This window comes from Mugil cephalus, chromosome 7, assembly GCF_022458985.1.
Source record: "Mugil cephalus isolate CIBA_MC_2020 chromosome 7, CIBA_Mcephalus_1.1, whole genome shotgun sequence".
Classification (NCBI taxonomy): Eukaryota; Metazoa; Chordata; class Actinopteri; order Mugiliformes; family Mugilidae; genus Mugil; species Mugil cephalus.
In genome coordinates this window covers 25885765-25902121 of record NC_061776.1, presented here as the reverse complement: position 1 = coordinate 25902121, position 16357 = coordinate 25885765, and the positions used below count along the sequence as shown (strand labels likewise).

General features: G+C 42.1%; 3 gene segments (V, D, J or C); 2 read left to right on the top strand and 1 right to left on the bottom strand.

The window, feature by feature from the left end:
• Positions 1–1773, top strand: LOC125010678. The segment is given in 2 exon segments: positions 1–136; positions 1301–1773. Coding segments are annotated over 2 exon segments (465 nt in total).
• An 11864-nt stretch (positions 1774–13637) lies between these two features.
• LOC125010677 lies at positions 13638–14173 on the bottom strand. The segment is given in 2 exon segments: positions 13638–14011; positions 14119–14173. Coding segments are annotated over 2 exon segments (426 nt in total).
• A 564-nt stretch (positions 14174–14737) lies between these two features.
• Positions 14738–16147, top strand: LOC125010676. The segment is given in 3 exon segments: positions 14738–14749; positions 14808–14889; positions 15675–16147. Coding segments are annotated over 3 exon segments (423 nt in total).
• Positions 16148–16357: the final 210 nt, after the last annotated feature.

Here is a 16357-nt window from a genome sequence, read left to right as displayed (position 1 = left end):
ATGACTGAGTTGAGTTTGTTTGTTTCAAAGTCAGAGAACCATGTCTCTCTCCAGTCAGAGGTTTTTGTACGGCGGCTCAATGAGTTTGTATCACTGTGGTACACGTTCGGTGGAGGAACCAGACTGGAAGTTGGAAGTAAGTCAAATTTGAAGCTGTTTTATTTTTCAGGCTGTTCTCTCTTTTTATTTTCTTGACTTTTATTCATCAGGCAGGAAATCTAAACATCTTTCCATGTGATATGTTTTATTTATATTTCTGCACCAAGAGACAAAGTTAACTTCACATCTTTAAGACTCATATCAATGAATATAAACCATTAGTGTGATTCGGAGGACAAATTCTTATTTGTGGTTTTAGTGGTCAAGTTGAATGTTGAGAGCTTGTAGGTTTAGTTCAGTCTGAAAGAGTCAGAGAGACGTGTCTCTCTCCAGTCAGAGGTTTTTGTACGGCGGCTCAATGAGTTTGTATCACTGTGGTACACGTTCGGTGGAGGAACCAGACTGGAAGTTGGAAGTAAGTTTCTACTGTATTTACTAAATACTAGATTGTAGATTCATCTTTTCAAATCCTTTTCATGACAGTTTGAAGAAGAGTCAAATGTGTCTGTTTTATTTCCAACAGTTTCAGTCTTCATGTTTCTATCTCCGCATGGAGACTAACTCAGATCAGCGTTGATGAAGTTTGATTCTCATGTTTGTGTCAAAGTGAAATTTCAAACCTTGAAGAGTAGAAAGGATCAAACTTCATTCCTCCTATGATCAGTTTCTAATGTGACATCAAAATAACTGTTGTTAGGATGGATTCAATTTGACTTGTGTCACGTCAAACTGGACAGAGTGAAGATAAAGATGTGGATTTGTAAATGTAATTTTAGATTTGAGATTTACTTTGAAATCATGTCAAGAGTTTGTTAAATAATGATTGAACTCCTCATGAAGATCATTTTGTGGCAGTGAGCTGCTTTTCTCTGCTTGTTTCCACTAAATCCTTTGAAGTCATGTTTGGTTCAGATGTTGATGATGTTGAAGACAAAGTTTTCTTGAAATGTTGAGACATGTGCTTCTTTAGTTTCCAGTGTAGTTGGACATATTTGAGGTCAAACTGGATGATGATTGTCTCTGTGCTGATATTCATGAGAGCTTTGTGGAAGGGAAGTGAAACCATGTGTGAGTGAGTGACTGGTGGAGCAGAAAAAGCATCTGACAGAAAGTTCTTCAAGGAGGAAATGGACTTGCTCACAGTCAAGGTGTCCAAGTGTCTGCTGTTTGATTGACAGCTGTGTGCTCCCTGTCCTCCTAGGTGATGCCCCCCCCACCCTGACGGTGCTGCCTCCCTCCGTGGAGCAGCTGGAGCAGGGGAAGGCCACCGTTACGTGCCTGGCCAACAAGGGCTTCCCCTCAGACTGGACTCTGTCCTGGAAGCTGCAGGGCAGCAGCACCCTCAAGTGGGAGGAGAGCAGGAGCCCCGGGGTGCTGCAGAAGGACGGCCACTACAGCTGGACCAGCACCCTGAGGCTCCCTGCAGACCAGTGGAGCAAGGTGGTCTCTGTGAGCTGTGAGGCCAGCCAGAGCTCCCAGACTCAGAGAGTCTCAGAGACACTGAGGAGAGACCAGTGTTCCCAGTCCTGACCTGACTCACTGGGACTCTCAGACTGCTTCCACTGTCTCTCTGCTTTCTCTCTCTTTCTTCTAATCTCTTTCTTCACTTGTTCATTGCTTGATGTAATCCTGTAAGTGCATACCTTTCCAAACAATAAAAACATATCAAACTTCTTTTGACTAGTTGTCTTTGTTCACATGAACTTAAATTAAGAACATTCATCACAACAATGAAGACACTGTAAAAAGAAAAATATCAGCGTTTATAGCAGCAGTATTTTTGTTGTTGTATTTTTTATTATTATCAGCATATTTGTATGAACTTTGATCCATGTTCAGACCATGTCAGTGTTAAATCATCCAGCTGTTAGTTGTTAGTAATATTTTAATTAATTAATTAATAATTATCCATTTCTCAGGTTTAGATCTAAAAGCACGATGTCATCAGCATCAAGTGGTTTAAGACTATTCTGATATTTTAATTTAAACCAAATGAGAGAATTGATTTTACCAGTAAAAACATAAGGACAGTCTATGTCTCTTGGTGTCTGTCAGCAGAATGAACAAACTGTCATTTCCATTGATTGTACTAATGTTGACAACATGTTAAATTATTAAATATCTACTCATCCAATCATCTATCTCTGTGAATATCATGAATGTGAAAGTGCTGTCACATGTCGCTGCAATAAATCTAGACAGTAGATACAACAAACAATGAGTTTCATTATTAAATGATTGAGAAGTAATTATATTATATGTTTGACTGTTCTGAATAAAATATTCTTTTTTTTTTTTTTATAATATGTTTATTGTGCAAACTTCAAAGCATTTTACAGACAAAACACAAATCAGCTGTAAGTAGGAAGTCTGACATTTTCTTGCTTCCTTTTCTCTAGAGGTAAATCTAGTTGTAAGAGAGCGTCCACACAAAATACCAAATAACCAACACCCCCGATTCACCCACCCACCCAGCCCAATGCTCAATGTACAAAGTTCGCTTTATGTGGTAAATAAAAGGTCAAGAAAAAATTAATAATAATAATAAAAAAGAAAATAATAGAATAGCAACCATTGTAATAATAACAGTAAATAAATAAATAATAGTAATAATAATAATAACAATACTAATGAAACACACAATAACAAAAAAAAAAATAAAAATAAAAAAAAAATTATGCTCGAGTCTATCAAAGTTAAAGAGCTGACATAGGAAAGAAAGGGGTCCCATATTCTGTGATATCTTTTCACAGATCCTCTGACTGTGTGTTTGATTTTCTCTAAATGAAGAAAAGACATTAAATCTTTTAACCAGGAGGTTGTGCCAGGGGGGTTAGGACTCTTCCAATGTAACAAAATGCGTCGCTTGGCTATGAGGGCAGCAAACGCAACAAGGTCAGCCTGATATTTATTAAACTTGCCCATAGGAGACACACCAAAAATAGCAGTTAAGGGACAAGGGGTCAGGGGGATACCCAGAATTACAGAGAGGGAGTTGAAGAAAGACGACCAGAAGGAGTTGAGCTTAGGGCAGGAGAAAAACGTGTGTGTGTGGTCTGCTGGGGAGAGAGAGCATCTAACACAAGAATCATCTGTATCAGGAAATAATCTCTTTAGCCTCTCCTTAGTATAGTGGACCCTATGAACCACTTTAAACTGAATAAGGCTCATACGAGCACAAGTACAAGTGGAGCTGATCCTAAGCAGTGACTCTCTCCACCAGTCCTCGTCCAGCCCCAGCCCGAGCTCTTTTTCCCATGTGCCCCTGAGCCATGAAAGGGAAGATACTTGTGAAAAGAGTAAAAGGTTATAAATTGACCCAATGCTGTTTTGTGATTTTGATGATGGACACATTATATTCTCTAAAATAGTTTTCTCAGGCAGTTTAGGAAAAGATGTAAAATTAGTCCTTACAAAACTACGAAGTTGGAAATATCTAAATCGACCTTGAATTGACAGGCCAAATTTAGTGACAAGGTTTTCCAAACTACCAAATGTTTCATCTAGAAAAAGATCACAGGAAGAAACCAGGCCTTTCTTTTTCCATAATTTAAAAGCTGGGTCTAGCAGAGAAGGTAGAAACAGGTGGTTGTTGCAAATAGGGGAAAGGACAGAGGAAGATTTTAATCCAAAATGTTGCCTGAACTGTTTCCAGATTTTTAGCAAGGAAAGTACAACAGGGTTATTAGTATACTGAGAGGGGCGGGTTGTGAGCAGAGCAAAAAGCAATGCAGGTAGAGAGGATGAAGTGCAAGAGCTAGCTTCTATAACACACCAGCTAGTGTCAGGGAAATGATACCATGATTTAAGCTTTTGGAGGTTAGCGGCCCAGTAATACAACTGCATATTGGGAAGTGCAAGGCCCCCATCTTGTTTGGGCCTCTGGAGGATAGATATTTGAATCCTGGGGGGCTTGCCTGCCCAGATGTAAGAAAGTAGAATGGTGTTGAGTGATTTAAAAAAAGTTTGGAGAGGAAGAGAGGGAGAGTTTGAAAAAGAAATAGGAACCGGGGTAATACGTTCATTTTAATTGTTTCGATACGACCCACTAGTGAAAGAGGTAACACACCCCATCTCTGTAGGTCTAATTTAATCTTCTCAGTCAATTCCACAAAATTATTCTTAAAAAGTGAGCTAAAGGAATGTGAGATGTTTACACCTAAGTATTTAAAGCCACTAGGAGATAGATGGAAGGGCAGCACGTCAGGAGAAATCAATTTTGCTAACTGGTTAACAGGAAAACACACATTTTTTGTGATATTCAGCTTATAACCAGAAAATATTCCGAAGGTCTCTAACAGATTTACTATTCCACCAACACAATTTACTGGGTCTCGAACATATAATAATAAATCATCAGCATATAGTGCTACTCTGTGTTCAACCCCTCCTCTGATTATACCTGAAAATAATATGGAAGCTTTCAGGGCAATAGACAGAGGCTCTATAGCGAGAGCAAAAAGCAGCGGTGAAAGGGGGCATCCTTGGCGCGTGCCACGCGAAAGAGGGAAAGGGGGCGAAATTTCTGAATTTGTTTTAACTCTTGCCAACGGAGCAGAGTAGAGAAGACGAATCCATGAGATAAACCTAGGGCCGAATCCAAATTTCTGGAGGATTGTAAACAGATATTGCCACTCCACCCGATCGAATGCCTTCTCCGCATCAAGTGAAATAACCATCTCAGGATTTGGAGAAGAAGAGGGAGTCAAGATCACATTTAGAAGTCTACGTACACTAGATGACAACTGACGGCCCAGAATAAAGCCAGTTTGATCCTCTGATATAATTTCAGGGAGGCATGTCTCAAGTCGGCATGCCAGTATCTTTGCCAGCAACTTCACATCATTGTTAAGCAGGCTAATTGGTCTATAGCTACTACATAAATTTGGTTCTTTATCTTTTTTAAGTATAAGAGATATCAGCGCCTCATTTAGTGTTGGCGGCAAAACACCCCGTTCTAACGAATCATTGAAAACATCTAGTAATAAAGGGGCAAGCTGTACAGCAAACTTTTTAAAGAACTCAGCTGAGAAAACGTCTGGGCCGGGGCTTTTATTATTCTGCATCAGAGAAATGCAATAAGTGATTTCTTGTAGACATAATGGTTTATCTAAATTTTCTGCTAATTCTTTATTTACAGTTGGTATATCTAAATTATTAAGAAATGACTCCATGACCGAGGTATCAGGGGGAGGTTCTGATTTGTAAAGGTTAGAATAAAACGAAGAGAACTCAAGATTTATGTTTGCTGGATCTGTTGTCAGTTTCTGGGAAGAGTCATATATTTGTGAAATAAAGTGAGAGGCATGCTGATGCTTCAGCTGCGAGGCTAAAAGGCGACTGGCTCTGTCCCCATGCTCATAATAAGTTGCTCTCGTCCGTTGTAATAGGTGTTCCGCTTTACCTGTTGATAGGAGGTCAAATTCGGTTTGCAGCTGCAGACGTTTAGTTGCCAGAGCAGGATCTGGTGAGGAGGCATGCTGCCTATCAATGTCTAAAATAGAGTCCATAAGTTGTCGCTGCCTCAACCTTCTGGTTTTGGACAAATGCGCACTGAAAGAGATGATACGCCCACGTAAAAAGGCTTTCAGTGTTTCCCACAGAAGCGATGGGGAAATGTGATCAGACCTATTAGTCTCTAAAAAGAAATCAATCTCCGAAGATACATAATTACAGAACTCTGCATCGGCCAGTAAACCCGTGTTCAACTTCCAGCCTCCTTGGTGCCTATGTGAACCCGAGGGGAAACAAAGCTCGAGTATGTGAGGCGCATGGTCCGAAGTTACTATGGCAGTGTAATCTGTAGATCTGACGAGAGGTAAAAGGGCCTTATCAATATAGAAAAAATCTATGCGGGAATAGACTTGATGGACAGTAGAGAAATAAGAAAAGTCTTTAGCATTAGGGTGAAAGAAACGCCAAGGGTCAACGCACCCCACACGATCCATCAGTGTTAATAAAGTCTTAGACATTGCTGTTGTTGTGGTCGATCTGGGCTGTGAACGATCAAGGCTTGGATCGAAGACACAGTTGAAATCTCCTCCTAGTATAAGATGATGAGTATCTAAATTTGGCAGATGGGAAAATAACGTGGACATAAAATCTGGGCTATCCCAATTAGGTGCATACACGCTGACCAACACAACAGGAGTTTGATAAAGAATACCAGAAACTATAATGTAACGACCACCAGGGTCAGAGTATATATGATCAGAGACAAGCTTAATTCGTTTATGTACTAAAATGGCTGTGCCTCTGGATTTACTGTTGAAATTGGAGTGAAATATCTGTCCAACCCATGGTTTACGGAGCCTAGTGTGGTCAATTGTACGCAGGTAAGTCTCCTGCAAAAAAGCAATATCAGTGGAGAGATACTTTAAGTGTGAAAAGACTCTGGCACGCTTACACTGCCCCCCCAAACCCCGCACATTCCAAATAATAATATTAATTTTATGTCCGGCTACTCCCCCTGGCACTACAGAAGCATTTGCCATTTATGATACACAAGGTAGATAAGACTGAGTGAAACCAGTAGTTTGGGACCAAAGGTAAAGAAAGAGGAAAAGGGAAAAAAAAACAAACAAACAAACAAGCAAACAAACAGAAGAGAAAAAAAAAAACACCGAACAAGGCGCACAGCCCCCACCCACCCCACCCCACTCCTCACATATAGCTTACATCTGTTGAGAGATACAGTAATATATGTCTGATGCCCGCTCGAATAAAACCGACGAGCTGCCAGAGCCAGTGTACATACAACCGGTTAATCATGTGGTGTTACCTGCTCCTAACATTGTATTTTTAATACCCTGAATATTACAGTCAACCCAGAGGGAGAGATAAAGCATCCTGAGAAACGCGTCGCAACCGCGAGCTTTAAAGAGGCTGTACTCAGTAACATAACAGTGCACAGGTGCCTGCACAGTAGTAGTTGTATTGCAGATAGGCTGTAAATTATAAAGTGCCATTGCATAGCCCCAAGCCTACAGCAACGCTACACATAAAACCAAAAATGGTTAGGACTACTGCTACTGTCATAACGAACAAGAACGTAACTTTACCAGCAGGCCAACAAAAGTCCGATAACATATTGTAACTAATACCTTAGCCAAAGTAGCGTCACCTGAATGTATTTTTACTCCATCGTTAGAGCCTCCTAGGCTGGAAAGTTTTGCCGGTAGAAAGTCTCCGCGGCCTCGGCAGAGTTGAAGATGTGCTCCCTGTTGTTGTGGGTGACTCAGAGGCGCGCTGGGTACAGCACACTGAACTTCACTCCCCGCCGGTAGAGAAGCCCCTTGACCGGGTTAAATGCTGCTCGCCTCCTCGCCACCGCTGCGCTGAAATCCTCGTAGATTTTGATTCCGTGGCCATTGTAAGAAGAGTCCTTATGTGACTTTGCCCACCTCAGAACAGCCTCTTTCTCCATGTAGCGGTGGAACCTGACGATAACAGGACGTGGAGGATCATCCGGTCGGGGTTTCGGCTGCAGGCTGCGGTGTGCGCGGTCCAGCTCAGGCGGTCCAGAGAGCAGGTCTCCCAGTAAATCAGCGAACAGCTTGGCCATAAAGACCCTCGCATCTTTTCCCTCCACGTTCTCCGGGAGTCCCAGCACACGGACATTTTGGCGTTTTGAGCGGGACTCCAAGTCCTCCACTTTTGCCTTGAGCTCTGTATTCTCTTTCACCACCGATCCCAGGTCAGACTGGAGCCCGCTCACGTCCAGTTCTAGTTGCGTTATCCTGTCGCTGTGGTCGGATAAGCTAGTCTCCATCTCTTTGATAGTAGAAGTTTGTGCCGCCAAGCTCAGCTGGAAGGATTCGACCGACGACCGGATAGGTTCCAGTGAGCTATTTAGTAAAGCTGTGAGTTCGGCGGTCATATCCCTTCTCATTTTTCCAAGTTCTAGGACAAGCGTCTCCGTCGTTAATGGTGCCACAGGATCTTCCGCCATTCTGCTACAGGCTTTAGCACCCTGCTGCTTTTCAGTTTTACCGCCCGATCTACCCGCTTTACTCATTCTGCCTCAGGAGTTTCGTTAAGCGAAATAGTCGTTTCAGGATTAGGCACTATGTGACGATGAAGTATTTTGGGAATAAACTAAACTGAAAAGATGCGGAGCTCGGACAACGTGCGTCTTACCACCACATGGCGTAACCTGAATAAAATATTCTGTTGGGAATGTTTAATGAACTAAAAGATGCTCACAGTGCTTGAAAATTAAGAGCATTGATGTTTAAAGTATTGAAGCTGTTATAATTGTGGTCTGTTAGAAATGTTAATGATTGTGTTTGTGTTTCTGAGGAGCTGTTGATTCAGATCAGTTTCTCTTCAGCTGAAGTTTTTTGTACAATGTCGTATCACTGTCTGAACGGGAAGCTGTTACACTGCTGACAATAATTGTAGGAGCCACATTTAAGTTTATTTGTATTCCATTATTTGCTACGTCTTTGTCTTTGTGAGTGTCCACCCTCTACAGGTGGTGATGGTGCCACTGTTTGAACAGCCGCCCATCATGCATCAGGGGTGGAAGGCAGACCAGCAGAGACCATCACTGACTGCAGCACGTGAAGCTGCATGGGGAGCTACAATCTAGTTTGGCTGTAGCGTGGTCCTGACAGTTATTAGACTTATGCAAACAATGTCTTTTATTTTCTGTGTTTATTGAAGTTACAATAAATCAGCTTCAATCAATCAGCTCTCACTGGATTCTTTCACAAACTGTAAGTCTTACACTGCACAACTGTTTTCTCCACATGGTAAGACAAAGGAAACTGGACATAAAGTTTTACAAGAAAAAACAAAATGAAGTTTTTCCGCTACAATAATAAACTCCTGAATCTTCAGACTGAACTGATGGTCAAAGTGAAGTCAGTCCCAGATCCTCTTCCACTAAAACGATCTGAAACTCCAGACTGAAGAGTTGTAGAATAATAAACTAAGAGTTTAGGAGATTCTCCAGGTTTCTGAAGGTACCAGCTGAGACATGTACCAACACTTGAACTGGTTCTACATGTGATGGAGACAGAGTGTCCTGGAAGAACAGACTGAGATTCAGGAGACTGAGTCCGGATGATTTCTCCTGATGAACCTGGAAAAGATGAAGAAGAGGAGATGAGTTATTGAGACAAATCCAGTTTGGAGAAAGATGATCAACGTCCAACCAGAAGAGGATCATTGGTTGGACATGGAGAACACATGGAAGAAGCTCAATGCTGCTTGGTTCAAAGTTTCTCCATCATTGTGTTCAACCTGGTTTCATCCTGAAGCAGAGTTTTGAGCAGAGAGTCTCACCCTGAACAAGGAGCCCCAGGGTGGCCAGCAGTAGAGTCAGTGACATCATCATTGTGCTGCTGGTGTGTCAGTCGCTCTGAAAGGTGTTACGACTGTGGCGGAGGTTTCTATCACGCTTGCTGTAGGTTGGGAGCCTGAGCCTATATTTGATTCTCCGATATGTCTACCGAGGATCTCCGCTTAGCCCTTCAAATAAAGGAGGTGGAAACAAGGAACAAACAGCTTGAAGTGCAAGCTATGCAGCTTTGAATTAGGGCTCTTGAGCTGGAAAGAGATGCACCTGTTGTCTCTACCCCAGTGTCTTTTAACCCGAGTGTTTCTGTTCCTTCTTTTGATATCAGTAAGCACATTGCATTAGTCCCTCCTTTTCGTGAGTCTGAGGTGGACTCGTATTTCAGTGCTTTTGAGCGGATAGCGGCTGCATTAAAATGGCCAAAAGAGTTCTGGTCACTTCTGTTACTATGTAAACTTGTGGGGAATGCTCAAGAAATCTGTGCCAGCGTATCAATCGGGGACAGCTTGGATTATAGTATCCTGAAAAAGACTGTGTTGCAGGCTTATGAGCTTGTCCCTGAAGCTTACAGACAAAAATTTTGAAATAGTGATAAAACTACCAACCAAACCTATGTTGAGTTTGCGCGCGATAAGAGTGTTTTGTTTGATAAATGGTGTCAGGCATGTAATGTACAAGCTGTAGTGGAAATGAGAGAGTTAATTCTAGAAGAATTTAAGAAGTGTTTGCCGGACAGAATCGTAGTGTATTTAAATGAGCAGAAGGTGTCCTCTGTAATGAAAGCAGCTGTGTTGGCTGACGAATTTATTCTGACGTGTAAAAGCATGTTTTCTACGCCGGCAACTCGTACTTCAACTGTGGCACATGAGCGCAGAAACTGGTCACCAAAGCTTGCACGTAAAAATACATCAACTGCGGGTGAGAGCTGCGGGTGCTTTTATTGCCATGAGCCTGGCCATTTGATTGCCGTTTGTCCGGCTCTTAGGAAAAAAGGACAACATAAACCTACTAAAACTCCCGCAGTGTATCTAGTGGGTTTGTTTCCTTAATGGGAGAGGAATCAGACAAGGTACCGGTTATCGTTCTCCGTGATACTGCCACTTATCAGTCTTTCATGCTGTCTAGTGTTTTGCCGCTCTCCGAAAAGACTTCGTGCCACTCTGATGTGTTGGTGTGGGGAATTAAAATGAGTCAATTTAATGTACCTTTACATATAGTTCATTTGCATTCACCCCTTGTGTCGGGACCTGTTAAAGTTTCCATAGTCCTGCCATTTCGTTTATTCTGGTCAACGATTTGGCCGAAGGAAAGGGTTTTCCGTTGCCTGAGGTCGTGGGTGATCCCACTTCTATTGTGTCTGCTTGCTGTCCTGTCTTGTCTGTGTCAAAGGTGTTTCTTGCGTGCGTAGTCACGCGTGCACAGGCTGGTAAACTGGGTGAAGTTGTTTATGGCTACAGTAGACGAATGTGAGCGTTCTTCTTCAGTGTCCCCTACCACTGAAAGTCTAAATGTGTCAAAATGTGTCGATGAGTGTGATATTTTTCCTGCTGACACGGAGCTGAGTTTACGAATTACAAGGGAAAGATTGATTGAGCCTCAGGAAAAGGATTGGTGTCTAACTTGTATCTGTCTTCTGCTGTAGCCGCCGAGAAAAACCGAGACCCAGTTGTTTTCTTTCTGGACAACGGTGTTCTGATGAGAAGGTGGAGTCCCGACTCGAGTGGTAGAGCCAAAAAAGCTCCGACCACAAGTGCTCAGTCTTGCTCATGACTTCCCATTAGCTGGGCACTTTGGCATTAAGAAAACATACCATCATGTGTTGCGCAATTTCTTTTGGCCTGGGTTGAAAACCGATGTGACGAGACACTGTCGCACTTGTCATACTTGCCAAATTGTGGGAAAGCCAAATCAATGTGCCGGCACCTCTGCATCCAGTTCCGGTGCTTGGGGAGCCTTTTGAACAGATGTTGGTAGACTGTGTGGGTCCGCTGCCAAAAACTAAATCTGGACATCAGTATATTGTGACTGTGATGTGTGCTGCAACGAGGTATCCTGAGGCCATTCCACTGCGCACTATTAAAGCAAAACCCGTTGTTACAGCCCTCACTAAGTTCTTTACAACTTTTGGCCTGCCTAAATCCATCCAAACCGACCAAAAGTATTTCAACGGGCGATGACAGAGTTAAAAGTTAAACATGTAAAATCAAGCTCTTACCATCCAGAGTCCCAAGGTGCACTAGAGTGCTTCCATCAAACACTCTCGAGTCCAACAGAGAGTGGGATGAGGGTCTCCCTCTCCTGTTATTTGCTGTGTGAGAAACTCCCCAAGACTCCTTAGTTTTAGTCCATGTGATTTGATTTTCGGTCATATAGTGCGAGGGCCCCTTCGTCTTCTTAAAGAAAAATGGTTGGCAGAGTCGCCAAAAACTATGTCAGTACTTTTCGGGAGCGTCTCCATCAGGCTTGTCTGTTAAAAAATTTGGCAGAAAGCCAAGCTAAAATGAAACGTCATTATGACAAAAAGTCTGTCCTTCAGGTGTTTCATCCGGGTGAACAAGTTTTGGTGCTGCTTCCACTACGGAGATCCAGCTTACAGGCACAGTTCTCCGAGCCATACACAGTGGGAAGAAAAATCAGTGACACCGATTATGTGATTCAAACCCCTGATCGGAATAGGAAGTCTCGAGTATGTCACATAAGTCCGCTAAGGCGTTACTGTGCAGTGCACCTGTCCTTGCTACGCCTTGCTTCACCAGGCCCTTTAAATTAGAAGTAGACGCCAGCGCATGTGGGGCAGGCGCTGTGCTTATGTAGGAAGACGACCAAGCAATTGACCATCCTGTCTGTTATTTTTCAAAAAAAATTTAACAAACACCAGTCCAACTATAGTACTATTGAGAAGGAAGCTTTGCTCTTCTGCTTGCCTTACAGTACTTTGAGGTCTATCTCGGGTCCAGTTCGCAGCCAATCCAAGTGTTCACCGATCACAACTCCGTAGTGTTCCTTGCAAATATGCGAAATTGTAACCAACGCCTTATGCGCTGGTGCCTCCTTCTGCAGGATTTGAACCTGCAGATTTGTCATAAGAAGGGCACAGAGAACGTGATGGCCGATGCTTTGTCGAGGTCTTCTTAAAATTCTTAGAAATTAAACATTATAGGGGGATGTTTTATTTTTAGGTATGGGGGTGTTACGACTCTAGTCGTAGGACCCATGAGTTTGTTTCAGGTGTGTGCTGCGCGGAGGAGATGATTGGTGTGGGAGGCTCCGGTCCTGGACCCTGATTGGCCGCAGCTGATGGAGGACGCCGATATAACCTATATATAGGTTTTCTCTCATCTCCCTCTGCTCCCAACCAGCCACAACGTTTGGTCCATCGTTAAGTTGTAGGGGTGGACTGCCATTTTTGTTCTCATCTTTTCTCCTGTTTATTTAGTTAGGGAGGTAAGTGTTGTCATTTGTTTGATTTTGTTAGGTTAATGAATTAATTTCAAGACAGGGTTGTTTGGTTTGTTATGTTGGCCTTGGTCCACCCTGAAGTCAGAATTTCATTTGTTTCTCTGTTGTAAATAAATAACTTACTTTACATTATAAATCTTTTGTTTGTCTTGGTGGCTACTTGGGACAAGGGGAAGATGGGAGCCTAATCAAGTTGTGTCAAGACACCCCATACTCAACATATTTACATATTCACATAATGACATGTAGAGGATGTTGATGGTCTGCTGGGAAACTGATACAGTCACTATCTACTGGAATATTCTCTTTGTGATCATTCTAGGTGATATTAATATTAATAAATGAATGAGTATTGATCAAAAACATTTATGATGTTGATCTGTGTCTTCATTTTTACTTTTGATGGGATCAAAGTGAGAAAGCTGTGATCCAGCATGAAGCTGAGGTCAAAGGTCATGACCAAGGATTTTTCTAATGAAAATAATGACTCATTAATAACTGACTGATTGAAAGGTGGATATTTTTGTGAAATATGACAGAATGTCATTTTCTGATGTTGGGAATGATGAGATGTTGATGGATTTTTAAATGGAAACAATCAGATTTCACATCAGGAAAAAAAACTCATCTATGTCTAAGACATATTTGAAGTCACTTTTGTTGAATCTAACAACAAAAGTGTTTTATGACACTGTTTGAAAGTTTTTTCATCAAAGTCTGGTTTGTGTGTTCAGTGAACTGTATCAGTCTGTACAGTAGCTTCCAGCTGCAGCAGTCACTCCAGTTTCGGTTCAGTCTGACTGAGGGAGGTTTTTGTATGACGGTTTATCACTGTGTGAACACCCACTGACTGTTGGGATAGTGAAGACTGACAGTAATAAACTGCTGCATCTTCAGTCTGGACTCCACTGATGGTCAGAGTGAAGTCAGAGTTTGATCCACCATCTGTGAAACGATTTGGTGTCCCTGATACTCGACTACCAACATACTGAAAAAGGAGTTTAGGAACTCCTCCATCTCTCTGTTGGTACCAGGATAAATGGTTGCCATTATAAACATTCTGACTGGTCCTACATGTGATGGTGACTGATCCTCCTAGAGCAGAGCTCACTACTCCAGGCTGAGTCACTGTGTACTGGCCTCTGGACTCTGAGGATACAGAGACAAAAACATAAAGCAGCTTGATGGTTTTGTGGGCTTCATTTCAGAGGGATGGATGTTGATAGAGGAGAGGAGTTTGATTCTCTGGACTTTACCTGTGAAGCAGCAGCAGAGGAGAGTCCAGATGAGGACGCAGATCAAAGTCATGTTTTTGATGAGGAGGATTTCTGTGGCTTCTGTTGTCATGAAGGACAGCTGTCAGTCATCCAGTGTTGAACTCTCAGGACTATAAAGTCTCCCAGAGCACTGGAGCATGGTGCTGCTGATGCAAAGTGACTCTCTATGGAAATGCTCTGAGAGACTCCAACAGGGACTTGGATCGCTCTGATCATGCTGTTGATCAATGGATCAATCACTTCATTGTTGTATTGATTACGAAGTTGTTGAAAGATTTTACATTTACATTTAAATGTATCTTTCTTTAAAATGTCTCCTTATCCTCCTATTTTTTCAGTCAGGTGATCAGTCAGTTATCAGTATCAGACCTGGAACAATATTTTATATTTTGTCTTCGTATATGTGCGTGAATTATTAAAATGTATTGCATGTGCATGAGTTACAATATCAGTTTTTTAATTAGTCTCTGTCTCAAAATAAATTAAATTCAATGTGACTTTTAAAAATAATTTAAAATGAAATTAATAGTAAATAAAAATATAAATCCATTAAATGTGTTTCACTGTGTTGTTTCCAGTTTTCTTATCAGCTGACAAAATGATCCAAACAGTGAATGACTGAGTTGATTTTGTTTGTTTCAATGTCAGAGAGCCGTGTCTCTCTCCAGTCAGAGGTTTTTATACGGCGGCTCAATGAGTTTGTATCACTGTGGTACACGTTCGGTGGAGGAACCAGACTGGAAGTTGGAAGTAAGTTTCTACTATATTTACTAAATAGTAGATTGTAGATTCATCTTTTCAAATCCTTTTCATGACTGTTTGAAGAAGAGTCAAATTTGTCTTTTTCATTTCCAACTGTTTCAGTCTTCATGTTTCTATCTCCTCATGGAGACTAACTCAGATCAGCTTTGATGAAGTTTGATTCTCATGTTTGTGTCAAAGTGAAATTTCAAACCTTGAAGAGCAGAAAGGATCAAACTTCATTCCTCCTGTGATCAGTTTCTAATGTGACATCAAAATAACTGTTGTTAGGATGGATTCAATTTGACTTGTGTCACGTCAAACTGGACAGAGTGAAGATAAAGATGTGGATTTGTAAATGTGTTTTTAGTTGAGATTTACTTTGAAATCATGTCAAGAGTTTGTTAAATAATGATTGAACTCCACATGAAGATCATTTTGTGGCAGTGAGCTGCTTTTCTCTACTTGTTTCCACTAAATCCTTTGACATCATGTTTGGTTCAGATGTTGATGATGTTGAAGACAAAGTTTTCTTGGAAATGTTGAGACATGTGCTTCTTTAGTTTCCAGTGTAGTTGGACATATTTGAGGTCAAACTGGATGATGATTGTCTCTGTGCTGATATTCATGAGAGCTTTGTGAAAGGGAAGTGAAACCATGTGTGAGTGAGTGACTGGTGGAGCAGAAAAAGCATCTGACAGAAAGTTCTTCAAGGAGGAAATGGACTCTCTCACAGTCAAGGTGTCCAAGTGTCTGCTGTTTGATTGACAGCTGTGTGTTCCCTGTCCTCCTAGGTGATGCGCCCCCCACCCTGACGGTGCTGCCTCCCTCCGTGGAGCAGCTGGAGCAGGGGAAGGCCACCGTTACGTGCCTGGCCAACAAGGGCTTCCCCTCAGACTGGAGTCTGTCCTGGAAGCTGGACGGCAGCAGCACCCTCAAGGGGGAGGAGAGCAGGAGCCCCGGGGTGCTGCAGAAGGACGGCCACTACAGCTGGAGCAGCACCCTGAGGCTCCCTGCAGACCAGTGGAGCAAGGTGGTCTCTGTGAGCTGTGAGGCCAGCCAGAGCTCCCAGACTCAGAGAGTCTCAGAGACACTGAGGAGAGACCAGTGTTCCCAGTCCTGACCTGACTCACTGGGACTCTCAGACTGCTTCCACTGTCTCTCTGCTTTCTCTCTCTTTCTTCTAATCTCTTTCTTCACTTGTTCATTGCTTGATGTAATCCTGTAAGTGCATACCTTTCCAAACAATAAAAACATATCAAACTTCTTTTGACTAGTTGTCTTTGTTCACATGAACTTAAATTAAGAACATCCGTTAAAACAATGAAGACACTCTAAGAAGAAAGATGTCAACGTTCATAGCAGATTTTTTTATTGTATTTTTCATCATTATATTTAAATCAAGTTTGATCAGTTTTCATTCAAATCCATGTTCAGACCATGTCAGTGTTAAATCATCCAGCTGTCTGTTCTTTCA